Raw genomic sequence first — 27,584 nt, forward strand, 5'->3', positions numbered from 1 at the left:
CCCCCAAAAAAAAAAAAAAAAAAAAAAAAAAAAAAAAAAAAAATCCAGAAACACTCCCCCAACCTCCAAACACTCTAAAAAACCACTAAACATGATATCAGAGTGCAATCCTGCAGGAAAATTTGAGCCTTTGAGCTGCAAGTTATCGTTTATTATTTCCAGTCCCTGTGCTGTTAGGGATTTAGATGAGTGACCATGCAGGTCTAGCTGAGAGGAGGCTCCTGAAAACCCCAGACAGTTCAGCTTTTTATTTCTCATTCTGATTCTCCCAGTTACTTCTTTTACCACCCATTGTTTATTTACTTCTTGTTTTCTCCTTGTTCAGCTTCCTTTTCCTATTGCTTTTTCTGTAGTTGTAAGAAAAACATTTCTTGATACTCCATTCCCAAATTGAGGGGGATTAACAATGGCATTTTCTTCCTTGCCAGGGGATATATTTGTTCTGTATGTCTTTGTGGTCTGTCCTAGAGAGGTATTTTGATTCCATTATTTACCTATTTAGCTGTGAGACTTATCTATATGAAAGCATTCCTTTAAAAAAAAACAAACACAGTGGGATGATGGCCAAACTCAGTCCACTCAAAGGTACTGCAAAAGTCAGAGGAGGAGGATTCCCCTACTTTCTTTTTTTTTTTTCCTTCCATATCTTTTCTAGTTAGAATAGCACTAAGAAAATGGAGGGAGCCTCCTTTGAAGTTCCCCCTGCTGAGCACCAAACAGGACAGAGAGACAGCTGCACATGCAAGCAGCAGCCTGCCTTTTGAACCAGGCAAGTGAGAAAGCCGTTGTGAAAATCAGGTTAATACAGCAAGGTTGAGGGGATGTCAGGTATACCTGTCTGGTTGGGCAGGAGCACTACTTTGCAACACCAAAGCCTAATTTGTCCTTGATGGCAGAAATGTGTGTAACAAAGTTGCAAAGCCTATATGAGACCTGAACTTTGTCACAGCTTCTATCTTTATTAATTTTAGTAAAGTGGGGGTGTTCTCTGTAGAGTTTCTTTGAGATACCAGGAAAGTTGGCTTGTTATTTTTTGGGGGGGGGGGGGGGGGGGGGGTTAGAAGCAGGTCTTCTGTAATACTAGTGGTTAAAGTACTCTGCTTATCTGGTATGTGAATAATCAGAAATTATTAATAACAATTCTGGATGGTTGTGATTGCACTGTTATCAGGAGAGTAGAAAATATTCCTGCTAATGTAGTCTTTTGGCTCATGCAATGTTTAAGTAGGGCACACTAAATGTTATGTATCATGTGCTGAACTTCAGCCTTTCAATACAGACATTACAAAATCAAAGGAAAAATTACATTTAGTTGGCAGTGAAATGTTTTTTTACAAAATACTTTGTGGGTTTCTTACTTTTGCTTTTTACCTCTGCAGAAGGCTAGTTTCGTACCAGGAAAGATACTGTTGTCCCTGTAACTTCTTTCTAGGCTGTGAACTTATGTGCAGAAGGGAATTTCCCCTGACTTGGCACCGTGTATGGCAGAAAGGGCACTACTCTAACTTCTTTTTTTAATGCCAGAGTGTTAAAAAGGTTACAGTGAGAACAATTGTGAGGGGAGAAAAAACCCAACACCTCTATGTGCCTTTCCACACTCCCTTGGGACTGTTCCTTGTCTGTCTTTGCAGAACCTGCAGCATCTTGGTTCTGCCTGAACCAGAGCAGAGTGTTAACAAGTCCTTCTTCTCTTCCATTTTCCAAAGCTTTAAAACTGCAATTGGTGTGAAATGCTGTGGGCTTGGGGAGTTTCAGGAAGCTGGTATATATCCAACATAGTGTAACCTCTCTGTGTCACATTTGGAAGGAGGAGGGGTGAAAGAGTCGACATTCCTAAGGGACTGGTTAACAGCAGCATGCGATATCCTGTTAGCTAACTGTCCTGCTCCTGTTAGTTACTGCTCTAACAAAGCTGGTCATTAGCTGCTGGAACAGATGATTTCCAAAAGATTACTTGCATTACACAATTTAATGCTTTTTAATAGCAAATTTTTAATTAAAAGGAAAGTCCTTTTGGAAGCAGCCTGAGCAGCTGCAGCTGAATTCTGCGTGTTTAATGTAATTAGAGAAACAGCTGGAGTGGGAGCTGAGCACCCAGCTCGTAGGCAGTCTCAGGTTGGTGGTGGCTCCTCGTGGGACAGGCATCCCGAGTGGTGCGAACCGTGCGGGAAGCATCCTGGCACACAGTCAGGCTTGGAGGTGGTGGGACAATTCCCATCTTGGCTGCCCAGGCTGGTGAGCAGCTGGGGAAGCGGAGAGTGGGTGGTAGCCACCTGCGTCAGTTCAGTTGTCACTTGCGATGCCACGGACGATAGTGTTCAGTTTTCAGTCTGTTGTGCTACGTGTATTTGTATCTGTAGTTTCAGCATCTCCTGGCACGTTGGAGAATATATTTGGAAGAGGGCATCAGGCAGGTTTTAGTCTCCAATTTAATTCTGCTGTTTCTGGCATGCACTGTCTCTTGAAATATGCCCCTTGTGGTATCTCTTACCTTCTCCCTTTCTTCATGATGCAGGCAAATGTCTGATGTCTGGTTGGAAACTGCTGAGAAGTGAAGCTGTGGCTTTTTCTAATGAGTGGCTGACCTTTCAGTAGCATTGTTCAGTCCAGAAGATCCCAGAGCACTTTTGAGTTTGCATTACTAAGGCTGTGTGAAAGTTACTGTGGTGTAATTACTGTGACCCAGGAGACAACGAGAAATCTCTGTTGCTTTGTATGGGCTCTGCTGCAGGTACTGCAACACAGGTAACTTGATTTGACAGCCCCAAATATTATATAATCACAGCACATGATGTGTGTTGGTGCAGAGATAGTTGGCTAATGGTGTCCTTTGCATTTCCATAATATCCATTTGCATCACACTTAGGAACACCAGTGAACCTAGATTTGTCAGACAAGATTGCCCTACCCCGTAGTTTGAACACCGTCCCTAAAGACAGGCAAAGACCATTGGTATGTTACAGCAAGCATATTTCAGCCCATGTTACCTTTTCCTAAGCAGAGATGAGCAGTTGCAAAGTGAAGATACTGGGAATTGTTCTGTGAAATTCTTCTGCTTGTGTACTTGCCTTTTGCTGTAAATTCAGTAGCTACTTTGCTTGTAGAGATTTAGTTGCAGCAGGTTGTCAGAAACCACCCTGTGTTACAAGAGCCTGCCTGCCCCAGCCGTCAGCTGAGCCCTTGGGCAGGCTTGCTCCACTGTTTGCTGTAGACATGAGATATATGGGAATGTTCATCCTGGGACTTATATAGCAGGCATACGTGCTTCTGGCCTGTTATGCTTGACATAAGAGTAAAAAAGTAGTACTATTGAGCACACTGTGCAGAATGAAGGGAAGATGTGGGTCAAATCTAGGCTAGGCATAAATCTGTATTTGTGACCCCAGTATCAATTGGCCTTTCATGTGTGACCTTTTAAAAATGAGATGCCTGTTGCATTTCAATATCTTTTTATATTCCTGTAGCTCAGGTGAATATTTACAAAAATTGAAAGCTTTTTTCTGATTTCTTCATGGTTCACTTCAACTTTTGCATTCAGAGTCTTGCTTTGCGTGACTCAGCAGCAATTTGCATTGGTTGTTAGGCTGGTACAATTCTCCTCTTAAATTCAGTTGCTTTATATCATGCTCTGGCATCAGAGAGCTGTGGCTGCCTATACAGGGTCACATTTTTCAGGCAGGGAATGCAAACCACATGGCATGACTGTTACCATATCGGTATTTCTCACTAAAATGCTTCATTTTCTGTAGTTAATATCATAGTTTATTAGTATTATTTCTTTCTAAAATAAAAACTGCGTGTATGAGGATTTTGAAACACTTTGAAGTACCAGCTTGAGGTTTTGTTCTTGAGACAAGATTTCCAGCAAGACTATGAAGGCAGCAGGCAGAGAAAAGTAATACTTGCAGCAGATATTCTTAGAAGGTGTTTGAACTCCTGGTATCCAGCTGTTGTTAGGTTCAGTAGAGACAGCATGTCCCCTTGAGCCACTCACTGTGGTATCACGCTCTTTGCAAATGCTTACACCTGCAAAATACAGAAAATAATTTGTGTAACCTGCATCAGGCAGTGTTGAAGGTCTGAGTTTTTGGGGAAAGGGAATGTTTTGGTCTCACTGTTTTTCGTTGTTAGTTATTTTTCCAAAAGGCTAACTTTGTGGGAGGTGCTTCCTGTACATGTAAGATCAATTTACATAGGATGATGCTGGAGAGGAGACTGGGGGAAGAAGAGGATGCTTAAACCAGTTACCTAGGTTGTGCCTTGTGTGTAGTGATGCCTTGCCGCTCTTTAACCATGCAGAGTTAAAGGTGTGCATTTGAAATTGGAGGGACATTTTTAGGTAGCAGTCTCTCATTACCTTTGGTGGAGTATCACTACAGTACCAGATTCAGGACTGTGTATGAACAAAGTTAGGCTTTTTTTGTGTCTTGCTGAAAACATTGTTTCGTCGAGATGCTGTACTGGAACCACTGCTTATTTCTCCCAGAATATATGTGCTTCTTGGAGGTATCACCCAAGTGGTGATGCACACTTTTCTGCTGACCATCCAGCTGGTAATGTTGCAGAAGATGTTTCTGCCTGACAGTCTGTAATTGATTTTGCTCCTTTGGATAGCATTTGTTTTGGCATTGGTTACTAGTGCTATGGTTTTTTATTTATTATTTCTGAAGTTATCTGTAAGACTTGACAGTCTTACAATATTAGATGTGCTGGTGAACTCTACTCTTTGTGTGGATGGTGCTTTTTTCTGTGCCCTGACTGAAACCTTGGGTACAGTCTTTCGCCATATCCTGTAACTGATTTAGTGCCTCGTTGTCTGACTTGCTTCTGTGTTCTTTCTTACTGCCCTCTCCTTGTCTGTTCTTGCTAACCATTGTAGTAATCACTCTTTCATCCATCAGGGACCTTTGACATGGGAACAGTCATCAGGTGACCCTGGTGCGTGGTATTGACAGGGTCCTACATCTGTAAGAATCTCTGTGTTACATCTTACAGATGTTCCTACATCTGTAAGAATCTCTGTGTTACGTGTGTGTGGCTATGAAGGAAATAGAGTTTAAATCCCTGCTTCTGGGCAACAGAATCAGTTAATAGAAATAATCTACCGCATCTTCTGATAAATAGTGAGATCAGGTGCCTTGGCAACTACTAAACTCTTCTGTAGTTTGTTCATTTGGAAAACCCTGTGTTACTGTTGTGCAACTTGACTGTTGCTGTGACTTGGGACTCTTTTTGTGATGTGTGTATTTGTCTAGCCTGCTACACTAGACATAGACATCACTGCTTCCCTGATGAGAGGAAAAAAAAGTTTTCTGTAATATTTTTGAAGAAAAAGTTAACTGGATGAATACTTTTAATTCTTCATTTTTCTTATGGATAGTCAGTTTTGGGGAATCCTTCACCCTCCAGCATCTACATATGATTATATTTTTCACCCTCTCGTGTCAACAGGTTACACAGGTATGAGCAGCCTATGTAGTCTCTGCTCAACTGCTTGGCTGAAGCTGAACTTGTGGTAGTACTGGAGATGTTAGATGATGTGTCAGGACCAGCATCCTGTGGAACAAAGGGGATCTCCTTTTCATGGCAAAATGTCTGAAACAGAGGACAGCCCACTCTTGGAACTGGCCATTTAGGAACCTGTGTCTTGCCTTCAGGTGGAGAGTACTCGCATAGGACATCTTTAAAGCAAAGAGGGCTCTATACTTTCTGGAAGGTGGAGATACCAGGTGGCTTCTGATGTTTGTGTATCTTTATGGTGAATGTTAAGTCAATGTGGATCATATTTATAAACCAAAGTGGAGACCAAGAAACTTTTAAAATGCTTTTATTCTTGACATGAGCTAAAGGTAGTAGAGTTAATTCTGAGTATGTGCCATTGCATGGGCTGGCTGAACGGTTTTGGAAAAGGCAGATCGTGTTTTTAAGCTGACAGTCCTTGGTAGTTAGCACTATATTAGAAAGGAGAGCATTTTAACTTGTGTGTCAGCAGAGTGAACTATGGCATCAGAGCTGCCAACTGCAGTATCCTTGCTGGTCAGGAAGGCTCTTGTGGCTCTGCAGGAGGGTAGGTAAGCAAAACGTTAGGGTTAAAGGGCACTGCTTTTGTTTCTTCCTGTAAACGCTGATGTGAAGTAGGTGTGGGATGGAATTCCAAGTCACAAGAGTTTTGGTGTATTCAGACTGTTGTTCACCCTTTTGGACTCCCTTCATTGCTGCTGCTCTCCACACTTTAAGCCTAATCTTTTAAGCTGTTCCTGTGTTTGTGTTTCGTGTACAGTCGTTATTCCCATTCAGGGTGGTGGGCCTACTGTCAATCTTTGAGATAGCTTTTTTTGTTTTGCTGTTCTACTGTTACTCCCTGAGCTTTGTTACCTCAACAGATTAAATCCTGGGTAGATTTTATTCCCACATCACTCTGGGCCATGGTGAGGAAGGAGCTCCCTTGTTAAGTTAATGACCTATGTTCTGTCTTCAAGGCCTTCTTTTGCTGTGCAGCCCTAGGGTGATGTCAGTATTTATGAACTGTCTTTGTCCTCCTGCTATGGTTCCTCACCTAAGGATGCAAATAGTGTTTTACTGTCCTTGAAGGCTCTTCCTGATGCCTCTGCCAGTATCTGCCACCTGAATTGCTACTTCCTTCCCTTTTCATAATGTATCTGACAAAATTGCTTTCCTCAGGACAAAGAAATAGCACCAATCAGCTCATTTATGTTTTATTTTCTGATGTAATTTGCTGCCTGCATCTTTGCATCAAAGTTTATCATACACTATTTCTCACTTCTACCTGCAGATGTGTTTGCTGTTCCCTTTTCATGGCCTCTGCTCTCAGCCTGATGTGCTCCATCTCCATCTCTCTGCTTGGTGTTTCGTGCAACACTTCAGTGACATTTCAGGTGCCAGAGGAAGAAGAATGCTTTTTCATGCACACTAAGCGTCACCAGACATGGCTTTATTAGCACATTCAGCTTTCCTTGAAGTTTCTCCATCTTTTCCCTCTTTAATAGGTCTCTTCACAGGTTTTCGCCCATGTCCTGAGCCTCGGCTCTTATTCATGTGCCTGTCTCCTGCATTCACCTCAAATAGTCTTGTGCACTGGAGTGAAAACTGCCCTGCACTTGGAATCCGAGTGTCTGTTTCAGCTACTTCTCATCTTGTTTCTAGACTTCAATGGAAATCTTTCCTTCTAGGAAATACCTTTCTTCTCACTTGTGTTTTTGTAATGCCACCTCTGCTGGTTTCTGTCAAGTGCTCAGGCAGCAAGTGTTCTCATAAACACAAAGTTGTATTGCAATGAAGTTATTACAAACCCAACTAAAACTACTTGTTTGGAAGAAAATGTTTTTGCAGTGAATGATTGGAGGAACATAGTTCTTAAAGGTGATGTGTGTCTGTTTTCATGCTGTTGGAACAGCGTGTTACTTCTGAAACACCTGCTGTGCTAGTACTCTGACTGTACTTGCTTGTTTGCAGCATTATGCTGGGTGGAGTGCTCCTCCCAAACCCCTGTGGTTAGATGCAGTAGAAATGCTAAGGAAAGAGAATTGGTCAAAGGCCCAGCCCAGAGAGCTTGTAAATAATGGCAGCAAAAAGAATAAGGAAAGAATTAAATCCTTTTAGGAAAGGTACTGGCAGTGGTCTCTCCACATCAGTGCCTCTCTCAATTTTGAGTTTGTGTGTGTTTGTGTGCATCTGGAAGGGTGCCTTAACAAAGGAGAGTTGCAAGGAGGATTAGAGGAGAGCACTGAGAACATTTGCAAAAGCTGTTCCATATAAGGTAGGAGCATGTGCCAAGTGCTAGTTTGAAACATGGTGGTGATGGTAGCTGATGTCATGTGCCAATAAGAGGTACAAACTGACCTCGTTACTGGCAGAGAAAATTATGATGTTGGGAAAAGTCAAGAGAGGTCATCTGTATTTTGTATGAAAGGGAATGGAAGACAGGGAAGAGGCAAAGGTACCATTAAAGTAACAGAGCAGGATAATGAGATTTTTCTTGTAAGGATGAGAACAGTAATGTTAGTTTACTCAATTAGAAGGTGTTACAGTGACTGAGACCCAGTCTAGTCTCCGCTAGTTCCTTTAGTTGGGTGAGTCAACAGGGAAAGAGTCAAAAGGTCATGTGAAGAAGAGAACTTGTCCAAGTCAGGGTGTGAAGATTTAGGAATTGAGTCAAATAGGTTTGCAAGCTTGTGACTCTGATTGGTAGGGAAAATAGTGAAGTTTTCTGGCAGGGGAGAAAAGCAAAAAGTAGGGAGTAAGTAGCAATATTGAAATTAAGGGCTTAATTTCTCCTTTTGGGTTAGTGCCTAGGTATCCAAGAAACACCAAAGAAGGTGAGATTGTGATTCAGACAGGAGGAAATGGCACTGTGCTGGCTGCATAAATACAATAGTTATTGTCCATGTGTAACATGGGGAAAGGAAGATAGAGCCCCAGAGACCCCAAAATGCCAGAGGATGGTATCCCATCATGGGGGCAACCCCGTCCTGCGGGTTAAAGAGGACAAGGAAAGGAAAAATTATTTAGGCAATAGAAGCAAAACTAGAGGTGGATAGGTAAAGAAGCTGGAGGGGGATAAAATTTTGAGAAGCAGAATGTGATCAGATACGTCTCTGGTAACAAAGAAGTCAGAAAAAAAGCAAGACAAGAAACTGACTCTGAATTTTGGGTAAGGATTTGGGATGTAAGTCAGAACGAGGTGAGGAAAAGAAAGTAAAAGGAGGGAACTTGATGGAGCTTCACAGATGAAAAGCAGAAAGGAGATCAATGGCACTCACATGTAGGTAGGGTCGGAAGTCAGTTTTTGGAATGGGGGCTTGTTTGTAGATTCTGAAAAGGGTTTGTTCTGGGAAATAATGGCTGGGGAAAGATGGCAAAACGTGAGTAGACAGATGTGAAAGGAGTGTACTGAAGCATTAGAGGAGGAGAACGAACAGGAGGTCAAAGATATTTAGAGTTTGTTTTGACACTGGGGAGGGGTGGGTGTATGTGAAGGACACCCATCTGTTCCTTTGAGATAACGGAAGGAAATAGGTCACTAAGTGAGCACACAAAGCAAAGGGCATGAGGAATTATAAACTGATTGGGTTGAGGGAGAACTTGGCTGTATGCATAGGTTTGATTTGTGAAGTGTCATATTTGCTATGTGCTCTGTAAATCTGCATTTCTTGATTATGTTTTTGCAGTGCGGCTCCATGACAGTATTTCAGAAGAAGGTTTCCATTACCTCGTCTTTGATCTGTAAGTGTCTGGCTTTGTCTTTGATGCTTCACCAGTAATACAGGCACATGGATGGTTGACTAACAGTAGAATAAAAAGCACCTGCATTAATATAATTCTCCCTCTCTCTTTTGAGACCTGTAGATACGTCTGGCCTATTTGACAAAAATCCATTGACTGTGTGGTAGGGGATGGACCAGGAAGGCTCCTGGCAGCAGGTGTAAGCATGGGATGGCAGGATGGCTATCCTGTATAGGGAGGCTGTTCAACTTTTGTCTCTGAGGTAGCCTGGAGGGGGTCAGAGCAGGAGTATTCTGCCCAAGCTTAGCATATACTAAGCTCTGTAGAGGTGCATGGGCAATTCGTGCCCAGTGTGTCAACAGTGTCCTGTAGACTGCTGGTGAAATGGCAGTCTAGGGGGTCACTCACGTGGGTGTACCAGTGCTGGTGCCGTGGTGGTGGAGTTCTGCCCTGGCACTCCTGTGCTGCAGATCCCCACACAGGCTGCGGGAAGGGGCCCAGACAGGTGGCCATGTAAATCCCTTGCGGCATTGAGCTAGAAGTGCGTGGGCTCCATAACCTTCCTTGTTCTCTTGCACTCCAGGGTTACAGGTGGGGAACTCTTTGAGGATATTGTTGCCAGGGAATACTACAGTGAAGCAGATGCCAGGTAAGACTGTTTCCAGACCCTTCTGTGTATGTGCCACGTGTGTTGGCAAGTGGAATGAGTTTCGTGACTGCTGTTCTGTGCATGGCTTTGTTCTGACACTCTTGCTCCCTGTCTGGAAAAAACGATTCCTCTTTCTGCTGTTAGCATAAACTATTGTCACTGGACAGCCTGACTCACTGCAGCTTTAGCCCTTGCTGCTTGCAGACACTGCTGTCTCTGCCACTTGCAGACACTGTGCTCTTTGCTGGGAGACCGGTTACTAGTGGCTTTGTCTGCCTGACCTTTCTGGTGGGTGGTGACAGTGTGTCCTTCGTGAGCAAACGTAGGGGAGAGCTGTCATGTGGCTGTGAGAGTGCTACCTGCTTGGCCTCTGCCCCCTCCTAGTAGGGGTTCCAGTGATGTGCCATTGCTGTTGGGCAGAGACATTCAGTTTGCGTGTGTCTAGGTAATGGTTTGTGGGGCAGGGGGAGAGGGGGCTTTGGAGGCTATGTTTCTATGGAAGCCATCTCTGACTGTGAGCTTGTTGGTGCAGTGAGAAAAGGCACAGTATGAGAGAGCAATCTTTATATTTTAGTATTAAAAAGATTCAGAGTTGTGCTCTTCTTTTTCTGAGCGTGTCCCTTTTCTTCCATGCGTGAGCTTCCTGAAGTGACCTGTGCTTGTCCCTTTGCTGTTTATGCAGGGTTGGGTGTTTTGTGCATCAGTAGCTGAGAGGGTGTTCTCTGACCTGTCTGTCTGCTGGACATGCAACATTTGGAATTGAAACTGGGATTAGGCAGCTCCTGTTTGCTTTAGCAGGGCCTGTGAGTGGCCCAGTGGTGACATTTCACCCCTGCTTACTCTGTACCTGTGTTCTTATCCCATCCTAACCCTTGCTGGAGCAGGATTTAGGGGAGCTGTGAGAGGAGAGGGGTAAGAGAGTCATGTGTGCTGCTGCAGGGTGAGCTTTGTAGGTAGTACTGTGAGAAAGATCATAACAAGTGCAAGAAAGGAAAGAGCATGACCTGGTGTGTTAGTGTAGGTACTGTTGCAGAGTCTGTGGGCGCTTGTTTGCTTTCCCTGTGATATGCTTACAGCCTCTGTCTTCTGGGCGTTGCATGATGCTTTCAAATGCATTGCACTGCACGCTCCACCATGAGCCGTCTGCTGATTGGGAAGGTCAGTGAGCTCATCTCTGACAGAGCTCCTGGCAATAAGTCTGAGAACCCTGTAGATGTTTTCAGTGGGTTGTACAGATGTTATAGGCACAGCCTCTTGGCCAGATATTCAGTCATTCAAGGTGTTGTGCCTTGAAGTTGGGGAGTATTGAAGTTAGCAATCATCATCTTTCCCTCTGTCCCTCTTGACAGGGCCTATTCCCTGAAATGGTTAAGAGCCGGCAGTGACCAGCAGTGCTCAGGAAAATTATGGCAGGGTTAGTAGAAATGGAGGACTGTCTTTTGCTCTGTGAGCCTTCCTCAGGGTGCTCAGCACTGACTGTCAGTTGGCCAGGTCTCACAGTGCCCACAAGATGACAGAGTGAAACTCCTCCCTTTCTCTCCCCATGCAGAGCAGAATTCCAGAGCAGGCTGGGAGAGCGAGGGAGTGAGGTCTGTGCCAATCTGCCGCACTTGGCTTGCCTGGGACACCTCACACTTTTGCCATTTTTGGCCAGAAAATCTCTCTCGCTCAGACTCAGCTCTGTTCTAATTATACATTTTTGTTTTGGAGCGGGAAGATATTCATGGACTCCGACCCTGAGGATTGTACTGCCAGCTCTGGAGGGGTGGGGGTAGCAAATACACAGTGCTGTACCTCCTCTCCTCTTTCTTCCCTCATCCTCTTTCCATATTTTCCAGTAGCCAATGTCTGTTCCCTCAAATATTTAACTCATTTCAAATTTGTTCCCCATAGATTTGTAGAATTTGGTGAGGGGGCTGACCAACCCTGCAGTGAGGACACAGACCCATCTGAGTTGCCTACATCTGGGTGCTTACTGCCCAGCCATAGCTGTCAAAATACCTGCTCCATTCCACATTCACCCTTGGGAGCTGAGTAAATGTTTAGCAACAGAGATGTTTTCAACCAGAAATGTCATCCATGAGTGTGTTGCACTGTCCTTATGCAACAGGTGTAAATAACATCTTGCTTTTGCCCCTGTGGTTACAGCAGTGGGAGCGGCAGAGACATGGTTTTCTGTGGATTGGGGGAGTGCAGCACACTGCACTTAACAGGGAATGAGTCTGCTTTTCAGATCACTAACCCCTTAAGTGGGATCTGTACTTAAAAGGCACCCAGCAAGCGGGTGTGTGCACATTGTGTATGTAAAGTGCTCGAGATGCTTCTCTGAAAGCTTTGCAAACTGGCAGGCGCCCAGCAGTCATCATCCTGAATTTGCCAGGGGTGGCTGCTGCTCTCTAAAAGTTTATTCTTTGCTTGGGACTAGCCCAGCTGAATGTTTCCCGGAGCAGTTGGGTCTGTCTTGCTGTTTGCAGATACTGCTGTTTGCAGATCTCAGCTGCTGTTTGCAGATACTCGATTGCCTCGGTTCTCCTGTGTGTGGTGGACACTGTTGGCTGAAGGAACAAGGAGATGCTTAGTGTGATGTGGAGGAAAGGAAGGACATGATGGGAGGTAGGAGAGAGGCTTTGTGGTCCTGCTATAGATAAGTTGTTTAGCATCCTGTTGCTGAGGGAGCTGAGCATGTCCAGCTGTGACAGCACTGAGCTGTGGCATCCAGTGAGCATGATAAAGGGATTCAGCTTGGGGTCTTGAACTCTCCTGGTACAAATATACAAGTTAGGGAAATAGTTCTGGGATGAGATGAGATGCCAAGTGTATGTATGTGTGTGCGTAACTCTGTGTCTCTCCCTTTATCTTACAGCCACTGTATTCATCAGATACTGGAGAGTGTGAATCACATTCACCAGCATGATATCGTGCACAGGGACTTGAAGGTAATATTTCCTCCGTGCCACAGAGGCTGAGGAGAGCAGCCAGGGGATCATTGGAAGAGGCAAGACAGGAATGCTGTGTTGCCAGATGCAGGGTTTTTTTTTTTACTTGAACTAGGCTCAGGGGTTCCTGAAGCACGAATTCACTCCTTCAAAGTTTTCTAGAGCGTGTGCTGAACTCCTGAGGAAGTTTTCAGTCTTCATGAACGTTGCTAGCTCTCAGCCTCTCTGAGGCAGCTCCAGGATGGAGTAATGAACCTTGGAGTGGAATAGGCTTTCAGAGAAACTTGGGTAGGATTAATTATAATGAAGGACACTTTCTACTTTGCCATTGAAGAGATCTCTAGAGACCTGGGGCAATCTCTGTTCATTCTGCCAGGATGAGTTTATCTGCACAGAGAATGTATATTTTTATTCTCCAGTGTTTCCAAACACATGCCATTGGGCTAGGGCAGAGATGCACAACAAGAATTTTTCATGTCACTTCTTTCTTCTCTCATCAGTAGAAGCGCTTTTTATCTAAAACCAAAACCACTGGCCAGTTAAACACTGGGTGAATCAACCATTTTCCACATTATAACACATTTATAGACCCAGAGCCCCCACAGTGTAGTTACTTAAACTCCCTTCCCACACAGTGCCAGCTGTATTGGGATCTGGGCAGGCTCCAGAATGAAGAGGTTTGTGCAGAAAGGTCTGCCTGCCCTGCAGCCCTCTCTGTCTAAAGTGGGAATGGTGATGGCCACCATTGGTCCAGTTAACTTAATGCAGGATGACACCTGCTACTACTGTTGGTTTTGGCTTATTAAACAATAAGGGGAAGAGTAGAAGAATATTTTGCAGAGAGCAATGTAAAAGCATGTTGCAGGCTCAGTGGCAGTGTTTTCCCCAGTGTTTTGATCTGGTGGACAGCTGTTAACCCTTAGTGTTTCTGGCAGACTCCCATGCAACACTTTTGGCCTTCTAATTTATAGCACTGAAAAGATGCAAGTGATCTACTGTGGAAAGGCTGCTCTGGATTAAAGCTGACATGCTCTTGAGAAAACAGCCTCCAGGAGGCACTACTGTCCAAAATAAAGGCCTCTATGAAAATCGGTAGTGTTTTCCAGTACAGGATGGTTTAAGCTTTCCTGTGCATCCTGTGTGCAGGTGTAATCTGTTTCGCTTCCCAAGCTTGCTTTGTGTGAAAGTTGTGAACTTGTTTAGAACTTGTCAGCTGTTAGACACTCCCCACTAGTAGTTAATGTGTTTCTCCTGTTCCTTGCTCTGATTCACTGAAACCATCCAGGACTGAGGAGTATCCATTCCTTTTAGCAGTAAAAGATCCTGTGCCCTTTATTTAATATTTAGCTCCTTGCCAAAAGCTTGTCTTTCTGAATCAGTGTGTAATAACTGCAGAGCTTGCCTCAAGGGAAGTTTTGTCTTTTGCACTTCCCTCTCACAAGCCTGTCTTTTGGCTGGCATGCTTTTACAGAACTCTAAATGTTGAGCTGCCCATAGGAACTGTAAGAAATTAGGAAATATGTTCACATCCTTACCGAAAAGTATGTGAGACCTGAGCCAACCCATATGTTGACAAACATGCACATGGGTAAGCACCATTAGTCTTAAGGTGTTTGTAGCTGTATTTTAGAAGCAAATAGTGCTTAGCTAGCACAAGTCTGGCCTAAATTTCACTGTTACTTAGTCAAGACAAGCCCAGGTGTGATCTGAAGTCGAGAGGGATTTTCAGAAGACTTCACTGGTCTTCTGCTTTAGGGACTTGTTAATGCTGGTGAATTTTCCTCAGCATAGGTTGACTAAACACAATCTTTTCCACTTCCTATATAGTGAAAAGCCATTGGCATCCAAATGTATTGAGACCCAGTTCCCCTTCCTTCCATGCTGCTTATGGCAAGAACTGTGATGGGCAAGGCTGTTTTCCCTTTGTTCAAAGCAGATTTAAGGCACATGCCCAGTACTTTAAGGCAGGTGAATGAACATCTTGTTCCTGTTAGGCAGAACAGGGATAGATACTGTGTGATGAAACTGGTGGGCAGGCTGCAATAAAAGACCTTCATCAGATTTATGAAACTGAGACAAGCTCTTGTTTCTGGATTTCCAGGCTTCCACCTTACTTGGTTAAAATAGTTGATAGGAATTGCACAAATGATCAGAAGGGGACAGGATGGGAAATCACTTTTATCCTGCCTGTCTACAAGTTGAGTTTCCTGCAGGCTGTAATAGGCACCACCTTTAAAGGCTTTGGGGTTTTAAAGAGTCCCATGTAACTAGTTGCTCTGGTGCTTCAGAGGAAGCTGCTGATTCTCAGTACAGTTTGTGGAGTTGTGTTAAGCCTTCTGCTGGAGTCATCTGCTGGAACACAGCAGAATTATGATTCAAGTAAGATTCATGTGAGGGGCAAAAGTCTGTCTCTCTTTCCTGGCAAATAGGGGAAGTGACATGGCTGCTTGTCGTATAGGTGGTGGTGGTGGCAGTAGCAAGACAGAATATTTTACCCTGCTGTAAATGTGTAGCATGAAAAAACAGCTTACAAGAATACTCACTGCTGAACTGATTATACCAATTTGAGGCTGAGGTTTTTTCTGTTAAGGGATGAAAGCTACTGCCTATCCAGATGATACCTTCCAACATTATGGTGCTGTATTTGGCAGCCCTTATTAACATCATATTTATTTTTCCAGTGCCTTGGGGACTGTGGGATGTTCGTGGGGAGAAACATCACTGCAGAATTTATCTACTGCATCTCCTGCCCCTTCCCTCCCTCCCACCCCAATTACTCTCTGTGGGGATGATAGAAACAAGTTTTGGGTTCTGTGCTGCAGGAACTGTACTGCCAGTGCCCTCTGGTGTCAGCATGTAATGTATGGGCTGGGTTGGGAGGGGCTATGGCTCCCATAGAGTGTGTTAGACAAGGATTTTCTGCCACTCTAGGACAGGGCCATTTGTTGCTGTTGCTCTACCTTCACCTGAACAGTTTTAGTACATACCTGCTAAATTCAGCCAGCAGATTGAATTTAATGATGTGAATACTGAGGTAGGAAGCTTTAACAAGGATGTCAGTCTTTCATTCTTATGCCTTTTTCTTTCTTCTCCCCAGCCTGAGAATTTACTACTGGCAAGTAAATGTAAGGGTGCTGCTGTCAAACTGGCTGACTTCGGACTGGCTATAGAAGTTCAGGGAGAGCAGCAGGCCTGGTTTGGTAAGAATATTTGAGTTGTCTCACTTTTGCTCCCCCTTTTCCTAGTGGCTGGTTGAGTTGTACCCTCCCTGAGTACTTTGTCAGCTTTTCCAGCACCCTTGTGTGTATTTGGCATTGCTGCTTCCTTTCCAAGCATCTCAGCCTATGGGTCCTTGGGTGGAAGCCTAGGTACAATAGAGGAAAGTATTTGATAAAGAAAGACAGAAAAAATGGCTATGTATTTCTCTGTTTTTCTTCTCGGTTTACCGTAGATGCTAGTGTCAGAGATGAATGGAGCTGCTAAGTTTAGACCCTGATCTGAACTTCCCTATTGCTCAGGAGTGTAGACATCTGGAATTCTGTTTGGTCATTTTACAGAAATGCATTTAACCTGGCCTTCCTCAGGCACATTTGGATCTGGCCTTATTGTTCAGCTAAAACATAATTAGCAATGAGACCTTTTCAAGCTAAACATCAACTGAGACCCTGCAGTGCTGTGGAGATTCTGGAGGAAAGGCTGCTTCTCCTGGTCTGCCCATAACATCTTAACAATCAGATGTGTCCCATCCATCTCTTGTGTTTTCAAACTCCAAGCCATTATATGTAACAGTGATATAAGGCCTAGCATACGAGCCTGTGCCCAGCTGGTTGACACGGTCCCTTATTCTTTTCCTTTTTTTCTGCAATACATAGATACTTGATCCCATCTGATTTTCTTTTTTTTTTTTTTTTTTTCCCCCCCCTCTTGGTTTACCAAGGGGTAGCTCTAATAAATCTGAGATGAAGGGTGGGAAATGGGTTTTGAAATTTGTTGGTTACCGCTAGTGGATTTTGTGATACGGCAAGATCCCTTCTGCTTGAGTACTGTTAAGTACTTCGTGTCATCCATTTCCTGGCAGGGTTTGCTGGCACTCCAGGCTACCTCTCCCCCGAAGTCTTAAGAAAAGATCCTTATGGAAAACCAGTGGATATATGGGCATGTGGTAAGATTCTGTCAAAATATTTTACACTTAAACAACATTGTTTCATGTAGAAGAACAATTCCTTATAACCTATTGCTGGGAGGGTGTGCAGTGCTCCTTCTTATTGGGTGGAGAGATGAAGGCAACTTGATGATAAGCACCTTGTGTAGACGGAGTTAATATTGGAGCCTGAACTCATTTGACTCGAGATAGGACCTGTCTGTGCTTTGCAGAGTCAGTTGTTTAGATAACTGTAGGAATTTCCTATTACATTAACTGTAGAAGATGAAATACTGAAGAGAGCCAATCTTTTAAAAGGAAAAAATGAAATGTATCTGGGACTGATAACTTTAAAGATATGCGATATCAGTGTTGCCTGACATGGACTAAATGGTTCTCTGCAGGCCAGGAGTATTAGCTTTGTCAGTGTCATTTTTGTCCCAAGACCATGCTCAGTAAGTTATCTGAAAACTTTGTCATTCCTAGAAGTCCCTTGCTGCCCAGCAGCCCCAGGGTATGTAGCTTCATTTTATTCTGAGAGCAACTGGGAGTTGTGGCTCACCAGTCATGATAGCCAGAGGAGGGTAGAAAGACATCATGCACCTTGTTCTAGCTCCTGGCAGCTGTCATTAAGCACTGAACATGAAGTGCCGTGGTGAGGTTTAGCAGAGGAGAGCTTTGTACTGTCTTTTTTCTACCTTGGAGGGCTAAATGTGATGGCAAATGAAGATATAGAGCAATCATTACCTTGGGGACTGTCATTGCCTTGGGGAAGGAAGAGGGCTGAAGGAATAATTGGCATATTAGCCTAACCATAGTGTGTCTGTGTCTCTCCCTCCCAGGAGTGATTCTGTACATATTACTAGTGGGGTACCCTCCCTTTTGGGATGAAGATCAGCACAAACTCTATCAGCAGATCAAAGCCGGAGCCTATGACGTAAGGGCACTTTCTTGCTGAGTACCTGCATGGGTGTAGAAGCCATCCAAAACATGGCACTATCTAACTTGGTGTCCAGCAGCAGGCCCCAAGCTACTGTGCAAAATGATGTTTGGCATGTTCATACATCTCGTTGTCTTCACTGCCCAGGATACAGTCCTGTTTGGGGCTACTGAAAGGATGTGTGGAAAGCATTGCAGTGGGCACCAGGGCGTTGCTGGTCATTAGGGAAATGCAGAGTTGGTAATGCAGATGGTGGGAAACGATGTCTTCTAGTGCAATTACCAAAATGTGCTGCAGATATAGCCAATGCTAACTCTTTCAGGGGAGCAGAGGGAAGGGAGAATGATGGACCCTATCTTTATCAAGGCCTAATTAAAAGCACAGGGAAGTGTTCTGTAGAATAATATCTTAAATTATGGCCTCTGGTCTCCTCAGTGCCATAGTGGAATTTCTTCCAGCTCTGGAAAGCATGGAGCCCAGCATGGACTGAATGGCAGGGGTCTTTGGAGGGGTCGCTCTGTGGTGGGGATCAGCGTGGTGGTTTGGAGTCTCTGGTAAAAAGCCAAGCAGTTCATGGAATAGTTCTCAGAGCATGGCAAAACTGAGGTGTAAAAGGTGCCTGAAGGAGAAGAATAGCAAGGAGCTTAGTAATGGGGAGTAAAGGTGGTGTAAAATGTGGTTTGGGTACCACAGCTTGAATGTTTGACGTAAGTTCTTCCACATAAGGAGTATCAGGAGGGAAGAAGGAATTCCTGATAATCCTAGCTTAAATCCTGTGGGCATGAATATCAAGACGAAGTTGGGGAATTCATTTTGTAGATTGTTCTGTGGTTTGTATTTAAAAAAAAAAAAAAAAGAAAAGGGTTCTGATGGTGGACCCCAGTTACCTCCCAGCTTCTGTGCCTGTGACCTTGAGAGCAGCTGTACTGGTGAGAACTAAGGTCTACCTAACCCCTTGTCCTGGCTCAATGGCTTCCTGAGTGAACGTAAAGTGATGTCTTTGTACTTGATAACCTTAAATGGACTTGTGTTCTTCTCTTGCCTTCCTGCCCTTCTTGTTTCTGTGTTGCTTGCTCTTATTTGAAGTGGTTTTGCACTAGTTATATCAATGGGGATTTTCAAAGTACTTGGGGGTTTAATGTCTAAATCTTTCTGTAAGTCATGAGGAATGAAGTGCCTGATGCCTCCTATCTACCTGTTGGTTTTGAATTCTTACCTATAATGAGCAAGTATCAGTAGATTCCTCCCCTGTTTTATGTGGTAGAAAACAACTCAAGTTTTATTGGCATACCTGGCCCTGGTGTCCCTACTCCAGTACCGAGGGGCCTGTATGCACTGAGGTGGTCTATTCTCTTTTGGCCATAGACGAAGTGGCAACTGTGAATTGGACTTTCTGCTGTTGGGTGGGGGTTTGCAAGGCATTACCATAAGTACCTCAGAGTTCGGGTAGGGGAGAAAGTGTCCTAGCTTGAAAGCTCAGTGTCATAATTTTTGAGTAGACTCTTGTAACATTTGCAGAACAAATTGTATAATGTCTTGCTGATGTCTGAGAATGCACAAATAAGATTATATGCAAATCAAATATGCTGGGTGTAATTTTTATGACCCAACTGAGCAAAGCGCAAAATTCAGAAGAAGAGATGGAAATGTTCTCAGAATCGATCAGTCTCTGCCCTCCCCCCCCAATAAAGACAGGGAACTTTATCCCAACAGTACATTTATCTTTGTGTTCTCAAGTTCACCTGTATTTGTACAGTAGATTCATCGGAGTGAGATGTACTGCATTTAATTTCAGCATGCTGTCATCTATAACATACTGAAAACATCTGGAGAATGGTGTAAATATCTTGTCTTTATCATTATTGGAATTATAAGAGAAAGCAGTTACCCCTCATGGATGATCAGCAGCTGAAATACTTGAGAATCTGTTCTCTGATCCATGCTTCTGTGTTCTCATCCACTATTACATCTCTCTTGCTTCCCAAGTAATGATTTCTGATACAGTAGATGCTTGCTAACAACATGCTGGTGGGTCACTACACCTAAGTGACTGGTATTGTTCTAGGATATTGTGCTTTATGATGAGGAAAGTATACCTGATGGGATGTTCTCTGTTAGTAATTTTTGCTTTCATGAGGTTTTGCTGTAGTTAAGTGTGATTTTGCATATGCTGTTATAGCTTTTTAGCATGCTAGAGAAAGAGCAAGGTGGGGTAAAAAAGATAGTGCTTGTCTTTTTCATGTCAGAACTCAGTTAAAAAGATCTGTGAATTTAAGTTTTTGACTGTTGAGTGTGAAAGAAATTCAAAGCTCTGAGTGATTCCTAAAAGGCTTTTAAACTGTTAATCTCCCTGCCTGTGTCTGGTGAATGGTACAGGTGTGTCCTGCTGTCTGGTACTATTCATTTTCTGGATTCTGTACAATTTTTGTTCAGCGTGGGTTTTCACAAAAATTGATGTTTTTTGCAAGCATGTTAGCCCTGGTATCAAAAGGCCAAAAACTGGAATTCAGCTGTATAGGAGGGAGAAACTCTTCTGCTAGTATATTTGCAGTTCATCATCTGTTCCTTCTTCCTCTTTCAGTTCCCATCACCTGAGTGGGACACTGTGACTCCCGAAGCAAAGAATTTGATCAACCAGATGCTGACGATAAACCCAGCAAAGCGTATCACAGCTGACCAGGCTCTCAAACATCCATGGGTCTGCGTATGTATATTCCTCTATTACAGGCTGATTTGTGGTTTACCCTGAACTGACACTTCAAGAAGACTTAGCTGCAGAGGAACCCAGAATATTTTAAATATTTCAAATTGTGGTGTTTTGGGGTGTTTTTTTTGGGAGGCTGACCTTGAACAAACCGACCGTGTCATGCTGTGGTACTTCTATTGCCACTGTAGGAAAAAAAGCAATCCCTTATTCTCTTACAAGTTTTATCAATGTCCATAGTTTCTGTTTTTGCCCACATCTCCTCTTCCAATCCATATCATCCTAAAATGTCAGATGGAGTTTGGCATCAGACAAAATATTTTAGGATTATTTTGTTCTTCATCTCTACTTCAGTTTATTGCATTGTATCTTTGCAATGTTGGAACATTTCTGCTGTGCTGCAGCTTAACTGGCTATAAACAAAATCAGCAAAAAACCTTTTCCTGTTCTGCATTTGCAGTTTCTGCCTTGCCAGACCCCACACATAAGTATTTTTCATCTTTTGCAAAGTTGGCAAGGAAATCCCAGAATGCAGCTGGGAGTGGGCTTAGGGGAGGGCAGCAATGGTGCACTTCTGTCTCTGCAGTATGGAATAGAAAAGTCTAACCAGATGCTCTTGTAATACCATAGCATACTTCTGCTTTTTAGGATCTGTCTAGTGTTTTCCTTTGCTCATTTGTTCTTGAGGAACTGTGATGTTTTTTTTCCTTCTGCCACAAACCAACAAATTAGCAATTTAAACTTACTTATGTAAACATCTGTGTAACAGGAGTGTAGTATCTGCTGTAAAGTGATGCAAGTTCCTTGGAGGTTAAAACTTCACACTAGCTGAAACTTTGCATCTCTGTTTTTTTTTCTCCTTGCATGCTAGTAATTAATAGCAGTTCCTGTATATTTAACTTTTGTCCTAATGCCTGTAACCAAAGCTGTATGTATTATGATAGCTTGCTCCCTGTGGCAACATAATGTAGAACGGTTCAAGAAAGGCTTTACTTCTCTGAGTTATGGGGAGTTCTGTTTCATTTCACAGCCATTTCAGCCTCTTACCCAAACTGCCTCCTCTTGAGTCAGCTGTTTCCATTTGCTCTGCAGTCTCTGTGTACAACATACATTTTCTTTCTGGAGTTGTTTTGCTCCTCTGAAGTAAATGTGGTAGGAAGTCTTGAAAGTATATCTGAGACACTATGTTTCTTATCATCACTTCTGAGTGTGAACTTCTGAAGTGCGTGTCCTGACTCTTGTAAGCCCACATGGAACAACTGGACATGACTGTCACTCCTAAGGAGGCTGTATGAACAGTGGTCACCACAGTTGTTAGAGGACAGTTTAGCTGCATTCTCCCTCCACACTGCTGTGTGTACTGCAGCAGGTGACTAGCTTTGACAGGATCAAAGCAGAGGCTTCCCATGAAACTAGCTGAATATGAGCATAGTTTACAGTTCTTCTGGGTATTGCAGAATTTTTTCCAAGAAGGAGAAAGGTAATGGAGGGTTTGTACACACTGATCTGCCAAGTCAGTAATTCACCCACTGTCCCTGTAAAGGGAATTAAGGCTTATGGCTCTATGCAAGAGCAACAACTACTTGGCATTAGTCTCTGGTTTCCTCATGTGCTCTAAATGCCTGGCAGCATTAGTTTCTTGTTTCCTTGTGCACTCTCAATGACTGGCAACACTTCTGGGAAGTTCTCTTTTTGCAGCTGATGGGATCCCAGTCTACTATGGGTGACAGGTGTGCATCACTGGCAGCTGGAGGTTAGGCTCAGGTTTTTGCATTGGTACAACAGAGCTATATGATCTTTCCTCTTACACACTGAAAATCTATTTCTGCAAAACTGATGCGAAGATGCCAAGGCCTCTGCTAGTCAAGCACTTACATTCAGGGAGTTGCCATGTCCAGGAAGGCTACTGCTCACTAGTCTTCACTTACTACTTGGAATTTTCCCTTAGAGCCATAACTAATGCAGCCCAGATTTTTTCTATAGTGCCTCTAATTCAGTTCCCTGTGGGTATGCTTGTTCATTTAACTTTTGTCTTCTTACTGTCTTGATCCATTTGCGTGCCTGAGAGACAGGGAGCATTGACTTTCAGCTGTACCTTAGTCATAGAGTTTCTTGGGCGCAGTCCTGTAATATCCTACTTGACTTAACATGTTTTGCTGTATTGAGAAGTTCTTAAGTTATGAACCAGTTGCTATGTTTTGCAGCCCTGCAGTGGTGAGAGGTTTAGCCAAGTCAGCTTGCATGTCACCGTTTTGTGCAAGTGGCACGAACTCCCCTAGCTGATTTGGTTAGGGTATGTTCCTGATCTCTTACTGTTTCTGTTTTTCAGCAACGATCCACTGTTGCTTCAATGATGCACAGGCAGGAGACTGTGGAGTGCTTGAGAAAGTTCAATGCTAGAAGGAAGCTAAAGGTAAGTTTATGTTAGTTTGCCTTAAATTTGTTTTTAATCCCTTGGATTTGAGGTTAAGGACTTCTAGCAACAGGGTTTTTTTTGTGATTAGCTCACTAATGTTACTGAAGTACCTTATGTGACCCTCCAGTACAGGGCACTAAAGTATTGTATTGAGGAACTGAGTAGTTTCTTTCCCCAAAGCTGTAAGTTTCCCATACCTCTTCTGCTACATTATCACCCCTTCTACTTTCTGCAAGAGAGTTGAAATAGAGCAACTAGTTCTTAAATGCTGGGACTTTCAGTTCTGGTCACACTCTGCCTCCCAGTTGCCTGTAGCTTGGGCAAAGCCTCTGGCCTGTGCATGAAGTGGCTATCTGCTGTTTGAAAGCTAGGAAGCAGCTGTGCGTCTAAGCTTAACTCTTGGTGCCATTTTAGATTTCCTAGGCTATCATGCCTGGCCTCTGGCTGCTGCTCTAGCAAGGCAGGACTCTGAGAGGTCCCATGTCAGGTCCAACAGCCACGTGTGGGAATCCTGGATACACTGGGACTTGCCATGTAGCATTGGAATACCTCTGCTTTGGCACCTGATGCACTGTTCTCCACGGGTCAGCCCAGCCCCCTTCTGAAGTGACATTATCTGTTATCCCTGCTTTCTCTTCCCCCCAGGGTGCAATCCTTACGACAATGCTTGTGTCTCGGAATTTTTCAGGTAGGTTCTCACTGTTCCCATCCATTCTTTGGTTTTGTTTTGTCTGAATGAGGGGGTTGAGTAGGAGGGAAGGAAACATGTTTCCAATTCATCATGGTGTAATGGTGGTTGCTTTGCCTTGACTGGTGACCAGTGTGAAATAGAAAGTGATTTGTTTGGGGAGGAGCATGTGGCACTGTAGTCTGGTACAAAACAAAGTCAGCTTCCACAGTCTTCTCATGATATTTTGTTATCACATTATTTTTGGGGAATTCTAGCTGACATTTGTTAGGTTTCACATCTGAAACCAGAAATCAAGAAATCTTATTAGGTAGCAGTGGTTCCTTTAGACCTGAGGCAGGGATGCAGGGCAAATAATAATATTGCTGAAAATAGGGACAGAAGCTATTTGGGTATTGTGTTACTTTGACTCATTAAAAATGGGTCTGAAGCATCTAGCTATTAGAGTTTTCCTTCTTGGAGTCTCAGAAGTGGTTTTCATCCTTTTAAGCTTAATAACTGGTAGTTTGGCACCCACCCAACTGCATTACATAGTGCACTTACTGAAAATGCAAATTTCAACATGCAAATCAGTGCTTTTTGGAAGATGGTTGTCTTGGCTCAGCATATCTAGGTGATGCAGTCTTATCTATGTTCATTTCCATTTGGGTGGAAAACCTCTACTTGCAAGTGCTTTTGGTTTATGGGATTGATTGCTTGCTTTGCCCTCTTTGCCTTTTTTTTCTCTTTTAAAAAGGGCAATCATTGAGTGCATGAGTCAGATCTTTATTGCACCTGACTACAGTTACTTTTAAGTGAAAGTCTGCTCTATGGATTATAAGTGATGATGAATGAAATGGAAGTGTATAAATTTCATCTGGCCATTTACTAATATTGGATACTAATACTTATGTTCTGGGTGATGTTACAGTAAACTTCTAATTGGAATGAAAACCTCTGTGAAATGATCATCCCAGTATTCAACATGTGCATTCATGCATACATTCTTTTGTGAAATCAGGGCAGCATTTTTAACCTCCTATATGGTGATTTTAAGAAAACATTAAAGGATGTGAAATCAATCTACAATTAAGGGACAATCCTCAGCAATTTCAGAACAGTTTTTCCTTAGTTCTTGCTTTCAGGTGAATCTGTGCCAGTATGTTAGGACTACTTGTGGCTACAGCAATTTCTCTTTACTGCATTTCTGATAATCTGTCCTTAAAGGGACAGAGTAATTTGATCCATTTACCTGTCCCAGAATTGTGCTGTTACAGGACTTAAAAATTATACATTGTTGTCTGAGTGATTCTGAAAGAACTGTTTGAGGAGCTATGGCACAACGACAGGGCTTCTGCAGGACTCTATGAAACTTAATGTTTTCTTGGGCTTTCTGCTGGTGTGAACTGTTTTTGATCTATTCACACAGCTAGTTTTTATTTCACTTAAATGATGATTCTGAAATAGTCAGGTTTTTTATTCTTTTTAAACAGCAGTTTTAGATTCATTTTTAGTCTGCAAATGCTGTCACTTCTAATGAAGCTGCAGAAGTGCTTGGGTAAGAAAATCTCCTGTGGCCCAGATTTTGAGTACAAGAAATGTCTGAGAGAAGGGTTCTTATTAATGATGTGTGAACCTATGCATCCACTTATACCCTGAGCTAGTATCAAGGAGGAAAAAGCTTGTTCTGTTCATTCTCTGTCTCAAGGGCTGAAACTGTTGTATCTGCTTCAGTTAACAGCTGAAGAAAAGGAAATCCTAGGTGGCCCATAGTGAGTGCAGAGTTCTCAGTATCACTGAGTTCTGCCTTGACTGTAAGCTGTGATTCCAGGTAATGAGATACTCTGAAAAACTGCCCAGAAATAAATGTGAATTTAGATGCAAAGCATTTCTAGCCTCTGCAGATAGTAGCAATTTCTAACATTTCAATGTGTTTTGAAAGTGGGGAGATCAGCTATTCTTGTATTTCTTTGCAGGGCTGTGTATAGTATAAGCTTGACTTTTTAAATTATTTTTTAATTTACTTGGGTTTTTTTAATTGGTGCGGTTGAAGAATAAGTGCATGCTAACTGAAAGTAAAAAGTTAGAAAGTCCATATGGGAACTTTGGATATAGCTCAGGCTTCCTATCATGACAGGTCATCTAACTGCACTTGAAAAGTTCTTAAGTATTGTTATAAATGCAGAGGCAGAACCAGAAAATAACTTTTATGAATTTATTGAAATGAGAACAAGCAAAACAAAAAAAGGTTTGGTATGCTGGGGAGCGGTGGGGGGCCGTTTCTGTTCTGCACCGAAGATGCCGCATGGATGGATGCACAACGACCATGTGTAAAGAAACCCACCACTCTTTATAGTCTTTCTAATACATATTCATAAGATGGGTGTGTTTTAGTCCGAGCAAGCACAGTGGAGTTTCTCGAATCTTCTCAGCATTTCTGATGTCGTGGGGGGGTGGGGTGGTGAGGTAGTGGTGTTGTTTTACCACTCCTTTTCTCGCTAAAATGAGAGTCTTTCTGACAGGGGTTTTTCCAGTACTTTTCCACATTTGCAATAACTGTCCATATGAGTCTGTATTTACTTGATAAAAAACCTCCAAACCATTTTAACAATTAAACTACAATAAATCTCTTTCAACTTATGTACATAGCAAAACATCAGCAGCACCCATGCTCCTCTATATTAAATTCATTACATTTTTAACATGAATCACCACCATAGTCTTCACAGTACCATTTGTTTCTTTCCCTAAAGACCTTAAGGAGTTTTTATTTTCTCTAATTGGGTGACACTGTTTTGTGGTCCTCTAAAAGCCCCATTCCCAGCACACAGGGAACTAGATTTATGAAGAGAGAAGCTTCTTCCTGTCTGGGGATGGGATCTTCTAAAATCTTCTTCACAGATGTTTTGAACCAAGAGGAAAACAAAGGCATGTGTGACTCTGGTATCAATTAATTAGGCACGATAGTACTGTCTGCAGGAAATAGGAGAAGACTTCTTTAATCCTATTGTCATTACTGTCTCCTTTGTTATGCATTTTGTAATGGGGAGTTCCTTCATTTGACAGTGTGGCTTGTGACAAATTATATGCTTAAAGAGTCTGTAGCAGTACTTTCTCCTTTTCCCTCATCCAAAAAAATCTTACTTTTTACAAAAAAAGAAAAAAAAAAGTTTCTGTTCATTTGTGAAATAATTTGTGGTTTACTAGGTGCCTTTTGTGCCAGGTCAGTTCCTAAAGATAAAGAGAATGTGATCTGGCACATTGCCCCAGTTATAGTATATTGAGCAATGTAATACTGGCTGTTTGTGGTTCTTTTCAAAAGATTGTGTCTCAGATCAGCTGTAGGCTATTTGTTAAAAGGAAATACAGTTGCACTCCTTTTAGTCTAAGTCAGGAACTTGAGACCTGGTTATAAGGGGTTTATAGCTTCTGTCCACACTCTGGTAGGTATTCACTCAACTGCAAGAGAGAACACTGCAATCTAAACTTTGTTGTAGGGTCTTCAGAGTCACAGCAGGGTATACACAGGATGATTTGGGTGTTCACTTGTGGCTTTTGATGTTCAGATGATTGAAGCAAACACTGATCTGATTGTGTTCACTTACAGAATACAATATTACAGTCAAGTAAATCAGTTGATTAGATCATAGGCAAGAAACTCCTGAATCACCTTCTGAGAAGTGAATGGAAATTTATTACTAGGAGAAAGTTGGCAAGGTTTTCAGAGATTCCTAATAGCTGCAGTATTTAAGGGTGCCTGGATTAATTTATGTAGATAAAACTATAAGCCTGCTGTAAATTGAGTGAAAGGATGGTCAAAATCTGTTTCCATCTTAGAAACAGCCAGCTTTACAAAGTGCTTAGAAGTGGCTATTCTCCATAAGTTAA

General features: G+C 42.8%; 1 protein-coding gene across 13 annotated transcripts in view; it reads left to right on the forward strand.

Moving 5' to 3' along the window:
• Nucleotides 1-27,584, forward strand: part of CAMK2G (calcium/calmodulin dependent protein kinase II gamma) — a 233,771-nt gene that overhangs the window by 171,607 nt on the left and 34,580 nt on the right. For all 13 annotated transcript variants that reach the window (XM_026851328.1, XM_026851324.1, XM_026851330.1 and 10 more), the window contains exons 4-12: nucleotides 9,189-9,243; nucleotides 9,827-9,892; nucleotides 12,756-12,828; nucleotides 15,926-16,028; nucleotides 16,907-16,990; nucleotides 17,812-17,906; nucleotides 20,491-20,613; nucleotides 22,943-23,026; nucleotides 23,675-23,717. In XM_026851328.1, the coding sequence (XP_026707129.1) occupies nucleotides 9,189-9,243; nucleotides 9,827-9,892; nucleotides 12,756-12,828; nucleotides 15,926-16,028; nucleotides 16,907-16,990; nucleotides 17,812-17,906; nucleotides 20,491-20,613; nucleotides 22,943-23,026; nucleotides 23,675-23,717 (726 nt within the window). The remainder of the gene's footprint in view (nucleotides 1-9,188; nucleotides 9,244-9,826; nucleotides 9,893-12,755; nucleotides 12,829-15,925; nucleotides 16,029-16,906; nucleotides 16,991-17,811; nucleotides 17,907-20,490; nucleotides 20,614-22,942; nucleotides 23,027-23,674; nucleotides 23,718-27,584) is intronic.

Source organism: Athene cunicularia (genome assembly GCF_003259725.1).
Source record: "Athene cunicularia isolate RWA chromosome 6 unlocalized genomic scaffold, athCun1 chr6_part1, whole genome shotgun sequence".
Taxonomy (NCBI): Eukaryota; Metazoa; Chordata; class Aves; order Strigiformes; family Strigidae; genus Athene; species Athene cunicularia.